The sequence below is a fragment of the Thermobia domestica genome, chromosome 12 (genome assembly GCF_964235325.1).
Source record: "Thermobia domestica chromosome 12, izTheDome1.hap1.1, whole genome shotgun sequence".
Lineage (NCBI taxonomy): Eukaryota > Metazoa > Arthropoda > Insecta > Zygentoma > Lepismatidae > Thermobia > Thermobia domestica.
This window is the reverse complement of record NC_137465.1, coordinates 218,281,355-218,301,839: the sequence shown is the minus strand read 5'-3', so window position 1 is coordinate 218,301,839 and position 20,485 is coordinate 218,281,355. Positions and strand designations below refer to the sequence as shown.

The 20,485-nt window shown below is 35.5% G+C and overlaps 1 protein-coding gene across 1 annotated transcript in view; it reads right to left on the bottom strand.

Moving 5' to 3' along the window:
- Window positions 1-20,485, bottom strand: part of htt (huntingtin) — a 212,775-nt gene that overhangs the window by 109,228 nt on the left and 83,062 nt on the right. The window contains exons 22-28 of the mRNA XM_081734750.1: window positions 19,806-19,929; window positions 17,315-17,475; window positions 13,535-13,683; window positions 9,791-9,930; window positions 7,922-8,161; window positions 5,618-5,817; window positions 4,001-4,140 (exon numbers count right to left, since the gene is read on the bottom strand). Of these exons, the coding sequence (XP_081590876.1) occupies window positions 4,001-4,140; window positions 5,618-5,817; window positions 7,922-8,161; window positions 9,791-9,930; window positions 13,535-13,683; window positions 17,315-17,475; window positions 19,806-19,929 (1,154 nt within the window). The remainder of the gene's footprint in view (window positions 1-4,000; window positions 4,141-5,617; window positions 5,818-7,921; window positions 8,162-9,790; window positions 9,931-13,534; window positions 13,684-17,314; window positions 17,476-19,805; window positions 19,930-20,485) is intronic.

Below are 20,485 nucleotides of genomic sequence, written 5' to 3'. Positions count from 1 at the left end.
GACAGCTCCCATGTAATGCACAATAAAAGGTAGATGTCACCGAACACTTGACTCGTTCCCATTGCCGATTAGTGTTTGCGAATCACGTTGTGTCTTCAGAGTTATCGGAACATGTAAAATGCATAATCTAAACACTCTCCTCACCAAAAAACCACACTTTCCCACTCAAAATAAAGTAAATTCATGGAGCGGTTCGCAAGCACGTCTATACTGTTTAATAATACGCTAGGATAAAATATATAAACACTCGTATGCCATTTATCTTCATACAACTTTTAAACTTTTGGTTCTTGTAACTTTTAAACTAATAGATACAAAACGTTGAAATTTTGTATCACGCAAATATCTACAGGGGTCACTGTTTAATATACAATGCAATACAACAGATTAACAGTGTTACCAACCCAACATAATTAAGTATTTTTTTTCAAATGGCACTATGTCATGTTATTACATATTTCAAATCTACTTGGGACCGCGGTGGTTCAGTGGTAGAGCGTTCACCTCTGGTGCTTGGGGTCCCGGGGTCGATCCCAGCCCCCGCCAAGTGAGCTTTGTGGTGGACAAACACCGTGTGCGTGGGTTTTCTCGGGGTTCTCCCGTTTCCTCCCACTTTATTCATTCCACCATTTCATTCATTACTCATCATCACCGTCTCCTTTAGCCTAACCGGCATAACCGTGGGACGTAAAACTCAAAGATTTCATTTCATTTCATTTTTTTCAAATCTACTTACTGAACAAAAACTTACAATACCACACTTGTTATGTAGCGTCACAAAGTACGCTAAAGTATCAAAAATATCGGAAAACAACCAAACACTGGACTATTCTACCATAGTAATAACACGAGTAAGACGGACAAGGCAATACACAGCTAAAGCTTTAGTGTCAAAAATTATGGTCATTATTTTTATCAAATTTATCAAATTTAGTATATTAAATATAAAATTTAAAAATTCCGAAATTATTGTAAATATTTAAATTTCGTAAATTCATGAAAACAATTCAAGGCTGGCTTGAGTACAAAATACCAAAACTGTCTGAATTGAATGAATTAAGTCAGAGTTGTTTCCGAAACCTAATCGGCTTATTGTACTTATTTTATTCTATCAGACATACACGTGAAACTTGCAGACAAGGAAATTTGAAAGGCACGCGGATTGTATACCGCAGTTTCATATAAAAAGGACCACCTACGTTCAGTCAACCACTATAAGTTGCCATTCGTCTATAAAGTTACGTAAGTCAAGAAGAGTCTTTGAGATTGACTACAACTACCACAGGAACACAATGTAAGTGCCTTCCCTTTATTAAGCTTTTCTGACAGTTTCAGATTCATTGCTTCGTATTTCAAGCAAGACTTTATACATCTTATGAGAACAACTAATGAAATTAAAACCTCTTTATCAATCAATAATCAGTTTCCTATTCTTTTCAATTCATTGTTGTCTCTATCTGTCGCAATATTCTGTGAGAAATCAGCCTAAAATTTAGATAAACTGAAAATCTACAATCAAGGGTTCAATTCTTAGTTGACACTCCAGTAGTTAGTATTCTTCACACAATAACAATATGACTTATTTGGAACGAACAGAAACAAAGTAACAAGCTAGATAAGTATCATAGCTAATTATGTAAATGGTTTTGAATCGAATAAAAATTATAATGTCAATCGCAGCAATTTGATATGTCAAACCGTTCCGGCGATACAAAAAGAAAAAAATGATATAATTACTATATTGCTTAAAATGGCGTATTTGTGGTATTTTTTTTTTTTTTTTTTTTTTTTTAAAGTTGTTGCTTTCCTTCGCTTCTGTAACATCCTAACAATAGTTTCTGGCACCTATAATAACAATAAATTCTTGGAATTACATAATTTTAAGTACTCTTGCAAATTTTACAAATTTTACAAGTGTTTATTATATATTCAGAACAGTTCAGATATCAAATTGCTGTAAACCTTATTATGATATTTGCAACTAATGAAAACTATCTCTGTAATTAGATTAGATACTTATCTAAAGCAGTTTTTCGATCGAAAAAATAAAAAGTCAAATTTTCAATCCAATGTAATTTTGTTCCAAATCAATCAAATTCCATCATATCATGATCGTAATATTAGACACTAAAGTACTCTGAATATGCATTGCTCCGTCCATCTGATTTGCGTCAGCCACAAAACCATTTGACGTAACAGCTCTTTTAGTGCGCATAAGCCGCTCCAACGCCATCTATTACCTACTGGTTGAACTACGTCCAACCTAGCGACTAACCATGTGAAAAGAAGGCTGGGTCGACCTGTATCAGAAGCTTTCAAGACCTAGTGGCCGTTCATATCTTTTATTTATGTGACTCCCCAGTTTGGCTCACGACGATGGGTGCACGCCGAAAATTGGGAACCACCGTCCGGGAATCCAACGTTCTACCCTCTAGACTACAGTGTCTCCATGATGCGTTGTAGAGGTCACAAAAATTTGGATGTTTGTGAAGCAATGAAACTGTACCGTCATTAGTTTCCAGCATTGAATTTAAAAAAAATGTGACAGTGTAAGTTCTTGTTTCACACGTAGATTTAAAATATGTAATAGTCTGACGTAGTTCCATTTCAAAACATATAGTTTTATATTGAGTTGGCAGCACTGTTAACATGGTGGTATTGCAGAGTATGTCAAACAATGTCCCCTTTCCGATACTTGCATAGTACAAATTTCAGCGTTTTTTATCTATGACTTTGTACTGAGTTGGTAGCATTGTTAACTTGGTAGTATTGCATATTATGTCAAACCATGTCTCCCTTCCAATGTTTGCAAGATACAAAATTTCAGTGTTTTTTTATCTATAACTTTATGCTGAGTTGGCAGCACTTTTAACTTGGTAGTATTGCACAGTATAAAAAACGATGTCTCCCTTCCGATGCACAGTATGTCAAACGATGTCTTCTTTCCGATATTTGCATGATACAAAATTTCAGCCTCTTTTATCTATAACTTTATGCTGAGTTGTCATCACTGTTAACTTAGTAGTATTGCAGAGTATGTGAAACAATATTCCTCTCCGATATTTTCAAGGTACAAAATATTAGCGTTTTTTTTATATCTATAAGTTTATGCTGAGTTGGTAATATTGACCAGTATGTCAAACGCTGTCCCCCTTCCGATATTTGCAAGGTACAAAATTTCATAGTTTTTTTTTTATCTATAACTTTATGCTCTGAGGTGGCAGCACTGCTAACTTGGAAATGAATCAATAATTAATGGGGACGTCAGCAGCAAGGATATTATGTCCCCGTCACGATATATAAAACTGCTCAATAACAGACTGCTCGAAATAAAATACTGGAATGAACAGAGTAAAATAAAAGAAATAAAATAGGCACTGCAAATCAGAAAGAAAACCAGAAAAAGAGTTAAAATAATAAACATAAAGGGTAAAATATACAACAGTAACAATAAATAGTACGAAAACAATAAAAAGTCAGAATAAAATATATATAAAAGTTAATAGTTCAAAGAGCCAAATACTAAAAAGCTCACAGAACATGAACCCTGCATAAACGCAAGTACACACACAAGAACATGAAAAGCATTTCCTAATGCACGCCGAAGTGTACGCGACAGTCCGTGACGTTTCTGAGATCTGAGTATTCCGGACATTCTAGAAGAACATGAGGAACACTCAGTGATACATACACTCTTCACAATACGGATAGTTGTTTAACTTGGGAGTATTACAGTGTATATCAAACGATGTCCCTCTTCCAATATTTGCATGATACAAAATTCCAGTGTTCTTTGTCTATTAGTTTAAAAGTTAGAAGGGCGTATCAAAATAAATGGTCCACCCTGTATGATCAGTAGAAACACCCATGTAGTACAGACTAAAATTAGAATAATACTAATGAAACAGAATTATCGAAAATACTCTAAATATTTAATACATACTCTGTTAAAATACTAAACATTATGTTAGTGAAATACCATCTATGAAGTCACACTTACCAGACTGAAACATATAAATACAGTACAGAAGAAATTGGGCGAATTGTTCTTGAAGATATTCACAGTCTTCCACAGATGACGATGTAAATACTATTTCGTAAATTTTAGTACTAACTAGACCAATAACACGAAACATAAACCTGAAATTAAGACAAACACCATTTTAGACAGCGCCTTATATTTAAGTGTACTATATATATATATATAGTCACTACGAAGATCAAGTATGCAGTTAACTTAAGCTAATGTATGGATTAACATGTTTTTCACGGTTTACAGTTAGTTTCCATTAAAAAATCTAGGATGAAGAAAGACCACAGGGATGAAAGAACTTGCCGGAAAGACCTCGTTCAAATCCTAACTCTGAAGGATGCTGGATTTGACAATTGGGGATGATATTGATCTTTATGTATATATATATATCGGGTGTTCTAAAAATAGCGCCAACAGATAACAGAGCGCTATTCTTCAGGTCAAAATAAAGCGAAAATGCTATATAATTGTGCACCCTCCTCTGTTTCCTTCAGCCGCTATGGGGAATCAAAATTTCATCACTGTGTGGCAACGTTGCAGATTAACTTGAAACCATATGAATACCATCAATTGTTACGTTAATAAGTGGTGTTTTTGTGAACGTCTATCCACTTAACTCCCATCGATGTAATTATTTGATGGATTGGTAGATCTACTCTATGATTCTTTATCAGCGACGTTGCCACATAATGCAATTTGCGTCTGCAGACGAAGACCCGATAAGTATACAATTTTATATATATATATATATATATCGCTTTATTTTTACTTGTAGAATAGCACTCTGTAGTCCGTGGGCGCCATTTTTAGAACACCCTATATATATCTAATTCAGAAAGCTGCCAAATCTCTTAAAAAGATCCTTAAGGTTGGTTTAAAGGGACAAGGTTTGCCGATAGATGGCACTACAGTCTTCGTATCTTTTTTTTTAACTTTTCACAAAAATTCACGATTTCCCTTACAAACCTCAAACTAAGACTTCAAATTTTTAGAAAAGGAACTTTATAATCTATCGAAGGCAATAATCCGTGTTGATTTTTTATTTAGAATTATCTTCATTGTTGAAATGGATATGGAAACCTTTAACGGAACTATTTCAACAATGAAGAAAATTCTAAATAAAAAATCGGCACGGGTTGTTTCCTTTAATAAGTTATGAAGTTCATTCTCTAAAAATCTGAAGTCTCTAGGTTGAAATTTGTAAGAGAAATTATAAATTTTCATGAAAGGTGAAAAATACATGGGAGATATACGAAGATTGTAGTGACATCTATCGGCAAAATTTGTCCCTTTACACTAACCTAAAGTGACTTCTATTGAAAAGGCACTACATTTGTTTATTTACTCAACAAAGTCTCCAAGGTAATTGTGTACTGGAATCGTGCGAAGCGGAAAGGAAGTTTAGATAGGAAAATGAATAATGGACAGGTACCATATGTATACTTATCAATAGAACTGAAAAATAAAAACACTCGAAGAAAGCTATTACAAGGCCTTTTATAAATTCAAATTACGAAGCAAGAACACAAACCGTTAATTTACGCGTAAATTAATAGCTAATATCGTAAAGAACCTAGTAATTACCTTGCCATTACAATTTCCGGGGCTACTTCATTTCTGCTAACCACATTCAATGGATCCACAGTCTCATACTGCGTTGGGATAAATAGCTCTAATTCCTCCAAACGACTAAGCACCACTTCCTCTTTTCCCTGAGAAATGAGGACTAGTAACATACCAAGAACCATTCCCAGCCACCGCTGAACTACCATTAGTGAACTATGCTGAAAGTAATTAAATAACACGATTATTACACTCAAAATCACAACAATTATGAGAATGTTCATGCTTTGTAGTAATCTCATTTCTTGCAGAAAAATTGTTGATGAACATTACGTACTATGCGAGGGTCATTTAAAAGCAAAGTTCTACAAATTATGAGAAGTTCTTACTCACACACACATGTTGGTATACAGGGTGTTTCAAATTAACACCAACCATGTTTGGGAAATAATTCCCGACACCAAGATAAGACAAAACATATAGACCAACCTGGGTGTACAAATGCTTCCTTTCGGAGTCACAGGCTGCCGAAAGCATGAAAAATGAACTTCAAAGGTCCATAGCTCCAAAACTATGGAACCTACCGTAAGTGGGTCAAGACTTCACTTAGGAATTAGTATATGCCCTATCCAAATAGACAAGTTTCACAATCCTGCGGTACTTCTGCAACAATTTTCATAGAGATAGTTGGTGAGTACTTCAAATTATATACCCACAGCCAAACTCCGTCTATAAAAATTGTTGCATGATTACTTTAGGATTCTGGAACATGTATTTTTTTGATAGCACACATATTAGTTCCTAAGTGAAGTCTTGACCTGACTATGGTAAGTCCCACAGTTTTGGAGCTATGGATCTTTAAAGTTCATTTTTTCATGTTTTCGGCAACCTATAACACTGAAAGGAAGCATTTGTACATCCAGATTGGTGTATACTTTTTGTCTTATCTTGGTGTCAGGAATCACCTTCCAAACGTTCTTGTTGTTGTTTTGAAACACCCTGTATATATTATTTATATCGTGAGAACTAAAGTAATCAACCGACACCTTTTTCATACCACCATTTCCCACAGGTATAGCTACAATCAAATCTAAGGAGATAAAATGTGCCATTACGCCGAGAATCACACTTGGGACTGACTGACTGTGCTAACTACTATGCCACTCAATCCTTCCACAGACCAGTCGCACATTTTTCACTTTTGAGATCAGATGTTTAGACAGTTTAAACTACACAAACTGTATCAGAAAATCAAAGTAGCTGATCTTTTGTAGATTGCGGATTCCGTATTTATACGTGGTTTGATTCAACATGCATTTCAATGGTTCTGCTTCTTTATTATACGGAGTTAGCAGTTTTGAAATATCCCTTGGACTTCGTAGTTCGGAATTTCGTCAATAGATCGCGTGAAGATCCTAATTAATACCTTGTTACCGCCAGGGTTCAAAAACCATGTGTTTATTGTTTGACTGTCAAAATGGCGAGAAAAAGCCTGTCGGGCGATTCAATAAGCTTCAGCTTAGAAGCGGAATTGAGCGACAGTGGTGGTGATTTGTTTGAAGGAGCGTTCTTGGACGATTGTGGGACTACGTCGAAACAGAAATATCAGATATGTGCTTATCTTGTGTATGTTATATATTTCGTCAAGTTTTTATTTTTTGTGAATTTCATGTTGTAAATTTTGAGCTTTCCAACATATTCTTATTATTGGTATACAGAATATTATATATAAGAATAAAAAGCAGGCCCTAAACTTTCAAACAGTGCATGTTGTATTATTTTAGCTTTTCTAGATTTTGATATATAATTTTTTAAAAGTTTGCAAAAAAGCCCAGCATTCTTGGGAAAGCTTGCACTTCTGAGCCCAGCACTTAAAGTGTTAATATAAGTACATTAAATTAGACCATGTGTGTATTTAATTCAAGATTTCTCCTCTGTGCATGTTGTGTAGGCAATAGTTCGTAGTAGTACGTTTTAGCAGTCATTGCTTAATCCACATCTTCTAATATAGTAGTTTATTGCGATTATTTGTTGGTGAGGTTGAAACAAAACTTCGTTTTGTTTGAATCGCATCACAATTACCAGGGAAACAGCACTTGTGTGTAGATAGCTTTGTATTTATTCAAGTCGATATTAGCGAAGCTATCAATGCACGGGCGCTGAACGGATTTCAAGTTCGATTCTCGAGCTTGGTTATCACGTTGGTTTCTTTTGCCTCCCGCTGTAATCATTATAACATAAGAGACAAAGTTGAGTAGTTTCAATTTTTAAATCTATTTTGACAAACATGTTATAATAATAATATAGTATTTGTTGGGAATTTACCATTGATGGCACTTCTGAGAAAAGAACCCGTAACAATGGATCGACAGGTCTCAAAACACTCGGTGCAGCTGAATTTAGTAAGCGATGTAAAGCGTGTTGAGCCTCTCTGGTTTCCAGTCTTACTCTTCCCTGAGCCAGCAGCGGAAGCAATACATCCATTACTTGCCGTGACCACCGACGCCATTTTTCTTCATTTTCACTATGACTTTCCGTTAGAACTATACTCAATAGTTCCAATACCTGTTCAAAAGAAAGAAAAAAAAAGATTACAGGGCTGACACTACCACTGATGAATTAGACTTGAAAAGGATATTCAACTTTGCTCTTACTTTTACGAAGCATACCTAGCTCTAAGGCTTAGAAACTGAACGGTTCATCGCTCAAGAAAACACAATTCCAGCAATGGATCCTTGGATCCTATCCTGCGCTTGTTCAATCGAGTTCGGACTGTTGTTTCCCACCTCTCTAAGATTCCTCTACTTTCTTAATTTACCCCCCAAAAATTATTTTTTCTAGGTATCTCTACTAGAACTCTATATACTTTGGGTGCAAGAGTGCGTAACAAAATTAAGCGCCGTTTTCCCATAACTCTTGCAGTTATCAATTGTCAAGTTATATATTCCTGTCAGTTTCAACACAATTCCCGCCCAGTTTTACACATCACTGCAATCTTTATATTTCACAATCAAAAGGATTAGGAATTAGATTTCTAGGTTTTTGGAATTTATGGCCATGTTGGCCCAAACGGGTAGTGTAATTGGAATAATGTCACTATTTTATATTGAAAACGTTTTTTTTTTTTTTTTTCAACAAATTTCCTCTTTTTCCATTTTTCTTATCTTACTCATAACAGACTTGGCCTATGGCCCTGGATTTACGATATATCCTGTATAGCTTATCTATTTTACCAGCGTTCATAAGTTTCATAAAGTCTATGAATGGTTCGTGAACCATACATATTCCCACTCTTTTCTCTGTCTGCCTGGTATTGAATATTTGGTTCAGTATTGACCTATTATATCTGAAGCCACACTGATGATCACTTCATCTACATACGAAACCGTCCTACCAGACTGTTGAAAAAAGAATTTACAGCATGCTGCTAATAATGATATTTATAAACAAACATTGCATTCCGGTTTATTAATTCTGCAATTATACGCAGCACTATCCATTCCTTTCACTCCTTTGGAATACTCCCTTTCTACTATGCTAAGCATATCCTAAGCGCACAGTGAAGATTTTACTGCTCGCCTTTTCGTCAGAAGGATTCGATCTAACGAATATATTTAGTACTTCCTTCTCAGCCAAGCTCTTTGAAAAGAACTGTGAGAAGGGAAAGACTTCTTGAGAGGACACTGTTTCTAGCTGTAACAGAAAACTTTGAGAGACCATTGCTTCTACCTACAGTAATTAGAAATATGTAACAAAAAACTAACGTCAGGATTTTGTTAAAAATGCAATTTCTGTACTTTCTGCATTATAATCCTCTTTCGCATGCCTTATTTCAATGTTGCCCGACTCGATGAAATTCCTATAACTGTTACTGTCCTTAAAATTATTAGACGTTGGTTGATTTTGCCTCAAGATCACCTTTTTATTTTAGATTTATTTATTTCATTTTTGTAAACAAAATTTATTATGCTTCTTTAAGGTCATTTGTATGATACACTTTTATAGAGACTTCATTAGTCTAAGTTAAACGATGAATCCCTTCTAAGAGTATGAAAGGCTTACTAAACTATTCTATATATTTCTGTTATCAAATATCTGTGCCATATTTGTTTATTTTTAGTAAATACTTTGATAAACCTGGCAAAGAAATTAGTTTACAAACTTTATTATTATTGTTTTGAAATATCAACTTACCTGATGATATTCTACTAGCCGTAACAACATGGAGACAAGAAAATCTCTTTGGGTATCAAGTTCCTTCAGATCTGAGCTGCTACTGCTAGACCCTCGTGCTAGAAACACATCTTCCACAACAGGTACCAAAGCAGGAATGCCTACGAATATGCATATTATTTCATACAGTGAAATAGTAAAACATTTTCTATGCATCACAAAACAAGTATGCTAATGAAAAGCAAAGTAAGAAAAACGTAACAGCAATTACATTTTTAAAAAGTTTTAACTTTGACATTCTACAGATTGTTTAAGCTGGTAGCTGTTTTCGAATGTGTCCACACAAAGTTTTTTTTTTTTTTTTTTTTTTTTTTTAAATACGTTCTGAATCCGTAATGACTTAAAGAACGAGTATTCGAAATTACTCACCACGAAGTCAATTCCATTTTTTACGTTAAAACAAAATATTATTTCACGCAAAATATAGTTTCTAATTGTAGGTAACTACTATTCGCATCCAATTCGTTTACCGTATTTTAAACATTTTAAACTGAACACTATTTTTTTTTTTTTTTCGTAACTTCAATGTAAAATAAGCGAGCATAGCAAAACAGATATATATTTCTAGGCCAACATTATGAAACAAATATGAAAAGAAAGAAAGAAAGAAATAAAAAGGCGACAGAAAAGAGTAGTGCTAAGGTACCGTAGGTCCCGTATTTTAGCTAGTAATCCAGTTTTGAAAAGCTCGATTGTTCAATTTGGAGTTAATTAAGCCACTTTCTTTATATATAGAATAAAGTGTTGAAGACGATATGGCTTCTGTCATTAGTTCTACGGCCTTGGTTTGTAGTCAGTAGTAGATTGTGTTCTTGAGAGCCAACATCGGGTTTCCAAGAAGACCAATCACTGAGCTCTGACGGTACGTAAGGTCGAAAGACCATTCTGCCATAAAGGAAATATAATGATAAACTGTTTTCTGTTGCAAAAATAGCTCACTTCGGTAATAAATCATGATCATAGACGCATCACATTTTGCGAAACAATTTTTCGTTTGTATTGCATTTCTAGGATTTTGTGTAGGAAACTGCGATGCGACACCGCTTAAATAAAACGCATATATCCTTTCCAGCACCATGGCTGTATGAGACATAGATCTACAGTTTTAAGGTGGATTCCAAACCACCGTAACGCGTCTAAATTTCAATGTCCTCCCACTGGGAATCGAGTCAGGGACCTCGAATATCAAAGGTGCGCGCGCTAGCCGCTAGACTAGTAGGAAGAGCTCATGTTACATTGTACGCCTACATCTCTAATAGCCTCGCTGCTTAAAGGAGGCAATAAACAATATACTGACCTCTAACATCTGAAATCACTTCCAATTACTGTACTCAGCTACTTTTTTTTTTTTTTTTTTTTTTTAACTACCTGAAGTACTCGTTTTTCACCCATAATAGACAAATTAATAGAAACGTGTACTTAATTTAGAGATTGGTGTGCTGATAGCATAATTTACCTTTTTTATTTTATTTATTATTATTATTATTATTATTATTATTATTATTATTATTATTATTATTATTATTATTATTATTATTATTATTATTATTATTATTATTGTTACTGTATTGGAATTCACATATATTGTCTAGTGTTAATCTATAATTTGATTCATCGTATCTAGTCATTTATGTTTCTAGCTAATAGTAAGTACATCAGTTTCGGGTATAAAATCTCATTGAAAGTAGGTTGAAACAAACGTAAATCACACGAAGACGACAACAACAACAGCAATAACGAATAATAACAACATAAATTGTAATTCACTGAAAATTGAAAAAAACACAGCACAGAGAAACTAATTAAATGTTAAGTCACCAACTTTTCTTATCCGTTTACCCTTCATAAAGACGATCGCGTAATCGTAGCATAACTTTTTTTTTCTACTTGATTTCAACATTGTTATACAAACTTTTTTATCTTACAAGGGACGTATGCGAACCGTGACAGCTATATATTTATGAAAATGGGTATCCTGACAAATTTTGGATTGCTAATCATTGTGGTGATAGTAACTCGGTGCGGAAATGCGTTGTTTACCCGCTATGTAGGCTATAATACATATACCAAGCAGTGACCGGGTGAGGCTGTGCCGAGTTATACCTCAAAAACGCCGGGAAAAGGCAGAAAATGAAAAATGTGTGCAGATAACCTGATACCTACAGGAGGGAACACGTGACCAAGATCACGGAAGTAGTCACACAAACTTGTTACCATCCCAACACAACTTATAGTTTTTCAAATAGAATGTATATCATGAGAATGTATATCATTTTGTGCCATTAAAACAATCGTAATAAAACGTGAAAGAAAATAAGCTAAAGGTGGTTATCAATGTTGCCGAATAAGGAAAATATGAGGTTCTAAAGTTGAGAAATTATGGAGTCCGTACGAAACGAACAAATGTACAACAACAAAAAGATTGCAGAAGGAACAAATATACAGTAGGGAGTAAACCACAGTATGCACAGCATCCAGTAACTAACGGGTTTGATATCATGTAATATCGAGTGAGAAATGTACGTATTTCGCAATAATATCTATGGCTTTTCTGTTGTATGTATTGGTATATTATGTTAAAATATTTTGCGTCTGTATATTACTGGTAACCTGAATGCAGTGTGTTTTATCTTCATCGTTGTCTCACATGCTAACGTCTTCTATACTATAGACTGACAACTATCACAGGTCATTAATCTTTGTAAATCGATTCTGATGTACTTTCTTGTCACAGATTAGTTACCTTTCGTGCTACAGCTTTTTTGTACTGTTTCCAGGCGCTACGCTGTCGTTTCTGTGGTTTGGAATTCATGCAGGATTTAATGCAGTGTTGTAACTCCAAAACAGTTCGTTTTTATAGCTCTCGGGAACGCTTCGAGATATCGATTCCACACAAACGCCGTTGGAATTGCTGCACTACAGGAAGACTTGCTGTTCACATTTCCGCATTATGTCACATGAGACTTTTTCTTTCTACGACTACTCTAACATGTGTCCTTTTCGGGTGAATCATGTATCAACCTCTAAGTCACTGAATGCTGTGCATGCTGTCGTTCACTCCCTACTGTACATTAGTTTCTTCTGTAGTCTTGGTATTGCTTTACATTTGTTCATTTCTCTGTACGGACCCCATAATTTCTCAACTTTAAAGCCTGATATCGCCTTTATTTGGCAACATTGATAACCCATCTTTTGCTTATTTTCTTTCACGTTTTACGCCAATTGTTTTAATGCCATAAAATGGTATACGTTCTATTTGAAAAATTATAAGTTTGTATTGGGATGACAACACTGCTTTGTAACAATACTGCCGTGATCTTAGTCACGTGTCCCCTTCCGTAAGTATCAGCTTATCAGCACACATTTTTCATTTTCTGCCTTTTCCCGGCGTTTTTGTCGTATAACTCGGCACAGTCTCATCCGGTCACTGCTTGGTATATGTGTTATGCATAGCGGGTAAACAACGCATTTCCGCACCGAGTGACTATCACCACGACGATTAGCGATCGACAATTTGTCAGGGTACCAATTTTCATAAATATCTAGCTGTCACGGTTCGCATACGTCCATTGTCAGACGTGTTTTTGATTCGCACATGACATCTTATTTCAATACATTTATAAGGGTATTCCTTTACTCTCGACCTCACTCTAAAATATCTGTACGAAGAAACTGCGAAGTAAATAAAAGATAATGTGTACTTACAATGAGTATTTGGAGACTGTCCACTTGCCATTAGGCCATCGCATAACCTTATAACCTTTGGAATTCCTATGATAAGCTTGGAATGATATTTTTCATAGGAAAGATGCACCAGAAAATAGAAGATCCGAGGTATCAGCTCTTCTGCATGTCTGAAAATGAAACCAATTCCTATAGAACATTAAATATTTTTCCTTTTTTCTTTTTATATGTATTTCTTCGGAAAAAAAAATCACAAAAATTTCCACTATATTTTACTATATATGACATTACATACGTAAGTTTGAGTAGATGTTGCAATAAATAGAAACGCAATCACTCTTTTGTCACACCACATCCTCTACGAGTATGAATTCAACTAAATTTAAAGTGTGACAAATGTACAAGACCGAAAATCGAACCCAGGTCCCTGGCTTATCGTGCCGTTACGATACCCCTCATGTCCAATTAGTACTTAATTTTTATTGCTGAGATCGGAACTCAGCCATTCAGACTACATGGACTAGACAAGTTCTGTTGTGCTTGGACAGCTTAATGTCTTTGTTAATGAACACCTATGATGGAGTATCAGCTATTATGATATATGGAGCAAACAATTGTTTTTTTCTCATACCCTGAATTTAATTGAATTCACATCTATACAAGACTAGATAAAATGCCCGTTCTTCTCACAGGGAGAATGTTTTTGAAAAGTATTAAACCCCTACCCCCGCTTAGAATACGCATTTAAAAAGAATTTGGATTTAAACAGCATCGGCAGTTGTCACTATTCATCTCAGTGACCCTGACAACTATGGATGGACAATAACATTAGTCGTTTTGATTATTTTTATATGTCACTCCCGCTCTCTTTCTCTTGCCAAAAACGTGTTAAAAACCCGAACAGGTTTACTCATGCACCAAAACTCATCAAAATCGGTGCAACGGTCTAGGAGGGGTTAGTCGCCAAACTTATTTTTAAATTTCACCTCCCCCATTCCTTCTGACGAAAAAGTGATAAAAACATAAATTAGGCTAAGGTCCACTCATAAACCCCCCCCAAAAAAAAATCAAAATCAAAATAGACGTAAAAGTCTAAGAGGAACTGCGAGCAAACACTGTTACATTCATTTTTACTTATATAGATATGGTGAAAGAATCTATCTATAGTTTTACCCATTGATTGTAATATCACAAGAAGTTGCAGCATAGTTCATGTGATTTGAATCACTGAGCACTGACCTCAAGAGTATAAGTGTGTGGCTCTTTAAAAAGCGGACTGTGTAACGTGGTAGTTAGAACACTGGCTTGGTAAGCCGGAGACAAAGGTTTGATTTCCGGTCCAGTCGTTTGAAATTTTGACTCTTAATTTCTTGAAATCTTTCAGTTTTACGTCCCACCACGATTATGCCCTGTACGCTAAAGGAGACGGAGATGAGTAGATGTATTTCGTAAAATACGAGCTGTGTTCAAAAATTATCGAACCATTTTTCCCGCGTAAACCAATAAGGCACGGGAGACTTTCTTCAGTGTAGATGTAGAGGGAACATTCATGCGCACTGCGCAATCGTGAATTTTTTTTCCCGCCCGCAAAAAGCGTCAATCTCTGGCAGTCGGCCAACGAGTGAAAACGTGTACTGAGCGCTCGTCGGATTTTAATCTTTTGTATATATATATATATATATATATATATATATATATATATATAAAAGAAAGAAAAAAATCACCCTTGAGCAGCGATTGCTTCAAAAGTTTGCCAAAAGCTTGGCAATACCAAAGCGGAAACCATTTAATCGTATCATTACATTCAATTTTGAACGAGAATTTGGGCATGAGAAGAGTGTCCACAAAATGTGATTCAAGCTTTCATTGCCAAACACAACATTCCTGTGTGTCGTCAGGCTCCCTATTCACCCGACATGCCTCCGTGTGATTTTTGGTCATTGCCAAACACAACATTCCTGTGTGTCGTCAGGCTCCCTATTCACCCGACATGCCTCCGTGTGACTTTTGGTCATTGCCAAACACAACATTCCTGTGTGTCGTCAGGCTCCCTATTCACCCGACATGTCTCCGTGTGACTTTTGGTCATTGCCAAACACAACATTCCTGTGTGTCGTCAGGCTCCCTATTCACCCGACATGCCTCCGTGTGACTTTTGGTCATTGCCAAACACAACATTCCTGTGTGTCGTCAGGCTCCCTATTCACCCGACATGCCTCCGTGTGATTTTTGGTCATTGCCAAACACAACATTCCTGTGTGTCGTCAGGCTCCCTATTCACCCGACATGCCTCCGTGTGACTTTTGGTCATTGCCAAACACAACATTTCTGTGTGTCGTCAGGCTCCCTATTCACCCGACATGCCTCCGTGTGACTTTTGGTCATTGCCAAACACAACATTCCTGTGTGTCGTCAGGCTCCCTATTCACCCGACATGCCACCGTGTGACTTTTGGTCATTGCCAAACACAACATTCCTGTGTGTCGTCAGGCTCCCTATTCACCAGACATGCCTCCGTGTGACTTTTGGTTATTTCCCAAACTGAGAATGCCACTAAAAGCGACACGATTTTAGTCAAAAGAAGATATTACGCGGAATGCGACGACACGGTTGCTCACCGTTCCAAAAACTGCCTTCCATAAGTGTTTCCAAAACTGGTGGAGCTCTAAGGAGGTCTGTGCATTACCAAAGACACTACTTTGAAGGGGGTCGAATTTCCAAATCAATAAATGTATTTTTGCCAACAAAGGGTTCGATACTTTTTGAACACATCTAGTATCCCTTTGAGGATCCGGGCTTTTTGGGGTATTTTTTAGACTTTCAGTTAAGCAGCTACTGCATCGTCACTATTTATCCTAGGATCATGGTTCATACCTCATTCTCTTCAGAATGGAGCTGGCTTTCAAATGGTATCACTTGCATGCCCATATCATATACCAGGAGAGGGAAAAGTGATGTCAAAGGGAAAATTTCGGGGGGAATTTTTTTTCAAAATTTGGGCCCCTCTGGAGCGGCCCTATGTGAACGTAGAGATCTCAAAAAAATCTGATAAATAGTACTTGGTAGACTGAATGTGTGTGCCAAATTTCAAGTTTCTATCTTGAATAGTAAGGGCGGGAGAAATTTTATCAAGAATCCCCACAATGCCCCAAATTACCGCAAAACACCATGATCTCAGATAAAAAATTTCCTGAGACATCCCTAATTACCCTAGGATTATAATCCGCCCGTCATTCTCTTCAGAATAGAACGGCCTTTCAGACGGTATGACTCACGTGTCTCCATCATGTATCTAGGGCGAGAAAATCCCCCAAAAAGGAATTTTTTGGGGTAAAAATATCCCTTTCTTCAACCCTTTGCTCCTCTGGATACCCCCCCCCCCTGTTTTAACGCAGAAATCTGAAAAAAATCTGGTAAATATTACTCGGTGGACTGAATGTTTGTGCAAAATTTCAATCTTCTACGTGCAATAATAAGCCCGCCAAAAAATAATGAACATAGGCTTAATAAGAGAAAATATATATTTTAAAATTATGACGTCATCACCTCCTATGTCTGGACGCAGGAAGGTGTGAAACCATACGTAAGGTCTTCTACAATGCCTCTGGACTTGAGAAAGAAAGAAAGAAAGAAAGAAAGAAAAAAAAACGGACGAAAAAGCTCAAATAGAAGAGTTATAACGCAATGTACCATGAAATACCCGTATGGTACAAATTGTACCATAGGATCCCCAAAGGGTATACTTAAATTTAAAGAAAATGGGAAGTAATGATACAATATGCTCATGCCTTGTTTACTTACGGTATCTGACCTTCCTCAATGAATTCAAATTGTTTTAGAACGAAACCAATAAACGTCTGCTCCGAATCTAGAAGACAGTAGTTGACTCGTAGCTGAACAAGTTGACTTAACAAAAGCAGCACTTGGCATTGTAAATGGGTGTCACTCGTAATTGTATATTGCTGCGGAATAAATAGAAATGACAAAAAAGAAGTAACTATATCAATAAAGGTTACATAAAATATATTCCAGAAGATTCTTAATATATATATCTAATAATAGAATATAAATATAACAGAATACTTTTAATACCTCTGACAATATTTCACGTTTGAAAGATACCTATTTAAACTTCACAAATGGGTTTTAATTTCATATGTACGAGTAAAAGTTTTTTTTTCACATACGTGTCCTCCGGTGTTTTGGAAAATTCTTTTCAGAAATGACAATATCTCTGTTTATATATTAAATTTATTACTAACGATAGCTCCGTCCTTACTCCATGAAATATTAATGTTGTGAAACGTGCATTAATGTTTCTCCGAGATTTCAGTGTGCCGTGTTTCAGAAAACGCACATTTTGTCTAACTTTTTTTTTTTTTTTTTTTTTAATCTATAACAAGATTATGAGTAGAAATATCCATCTACTCAGGAAGTTATTTGTGTCGCTCCATTCTACTTTTTAAAAGATCTGTACAAGAGTAGGAAATACTAAAACTTTGCTATTTGGGAACTTCGAAATGCTTCTTGTCTTGTTTTGATTAAAGATCACGTTTACAGCTGAGAGGCATGTTATCGCGCCATATTGTGTTTTTGATATATTTTTTACGTTACAAAATGAAAGAAAGTTATCAATCTACTTCAGAGTATTTTATAAGTTCTATGACGCTAAAATCTACATACTACAGAGCCTCGAAGAAGTTTCTATGTTGGGGTGTGTGTGTAAGTGTTACCCCTTTTATTCAGTTAGGAGTGCAACAATATTGAACTATCACAGGCCATGAAAAAATTTGGAGGAGTATTGATAAAAGGGGCAAGCTTTCCTCGAATATCTAAGCAACAATGGATAAAGAAATTTGAATTCCCAAAAACTCCGACCATAGGTGATCCGTCAAAAAAAATGAGGAAGTTTGATCCAACCAAATTACTCGAACAGTCCTCAGAACGCTTTGTGACCGGACCGGTGGTGTGGTCCTATAATCCAGTTCTCTGTAGGTAAGATTATGTGCTGGGAAACGGCCTAAGCCCTGTTCGTGGTTCGAAGAGTCCACGTCAATAGTAAGTCCTTCCTTTAAGGCCTCAAAATACAAAACTCAAAAACAACGCTTGGTGACGTTTAAGATATCAACTTGGTATGGTTTTCCCAAATGGTATCTATTTAAAAATAGTGCGACTTCAATAACTCGAAGCGGAAGGGAATAGATAAAAATTCAAGTTATCGAGTTTTTCGAGGAATCGATGTTCGAGTTATCAAGGTGGTTACAACAAAACTTTGAGATTTATTCAACCTCTATAACTCGAAGTGTGAACGTTCCTTAAATTAAATAAGATGACTAGTAAAAATAAAACGCTACACATGAGTAAAACACGATTACAGTACACATTAGCAACGTAGGGATTAGCAACAATGACAATTACGTAAAAGTATAGAGCTATAGCTTCGAGTTATCGATTTCACATCAAGAGAAATTCAACTTACAGATGTAAACTTCGACTCGTAAAAGTTCGAAGATATGAAAGTTTGAAGTTACCGAAGTTTTTAAATATGATTATGAAACTTAAAATTCGATTTATTGAGGTTGTAATTTTTAAACATTCGAGTTACAGAGGTTCACTTCAATATTGAGTGTTATGGAGAGTTCAAGAAAATGTGTAAAAATTGAGTTATCAAGGAATTAGTTATCGAGGTCCAACTGTACTAACAAAAATCGGTGCTTCGTTATTTCAATGATATCATCATATGTTTACCACATTTTAATTCTGACTCTTCAATTAACGAAATATTTTTCTTTACACATTTCTTTCCGAAATGAATGAATTCCACGGACAATCTCGCAGAGTTTTGTGCGAAATATCGAATGTCAAAATGTCCAATTTATCAGAATTGGACTTAACGTTAAGTTGACCATAGACTTACTTTGTACATGCAAAATACTGCTGCAAAATACTGAAATTTAAAAATAATGTGCAGCTAACCGTAGTAGAAGAATTTAAAATAATTTCTTGTTTGATCTAAAACTCTTTTGACGTACAGTATTTCATATTGACAGCAACGATTGTATCTCTTAGTATGTCTTCTTTTTCTCAAATATGTCTCCAAGAAAAGCATACCCATCATTTTATTAGAACTAGAGAATCAAATATGAACAATAATTATTACCATTGTAATTTTCTTTTTCAGATCGTATGCTATTTATTCTTGACGAATCATAAACTTACAACGAACTAATGTTAATAAATATCATCATATTAAATACTCCTATATTAAGAAATATATGAAGGAACAACTAACCTTTAATGCCTTGATAACCATAGGTTCAAAGAGTCGTATACACGACGCCAAAGAAGCTTGGCCTGAACTCTTAAAAGGTGGATACATTTTTCTTTCGCTTTTCTTTTTCAGATAATTCAGCCAGCTACAAGAAGCAAAAATGATTATTGGTTTTATGGATAATATTCTATCGAAATGAGCAGACAAAACTAAATAATAGTTTTGTATGCATTATTATTTAAGTTAACATGCAGAAGCAGAGGTACTACTGGAACATATATGATAGGACTCGGCAGAAGTTCGTATATATTGAAACCTTGATTTAAAATGAAAACAATATTCTAAGACTAATGAAATATTGATTGATTAATTAAGTAGAATTAGAACAGTCACTGATTAGGATTAGAATAATTTTTCAGATACCTACTTTATGTTAATTTCATGCACATAAAATGCTTAAATCTATCAAGCGCGGTGTCCGAAGCAAGAGCTATTCCTGTTCGGATCAGAACAGTAACGCTGTAAGATATTGTCTATAGGTAGTTGAATTGTGTTTAAGACATTCTGAGCTCGATTACCCTTTCTAGTTTCAAGTGAATCGACTTCACTTGTCATACAACACAAATATTGAAATAATCACCTTCATTCACTAGTACACGAAAAAGTTTTAACTTCGGATAAATTTAACCTACAGTGTTACA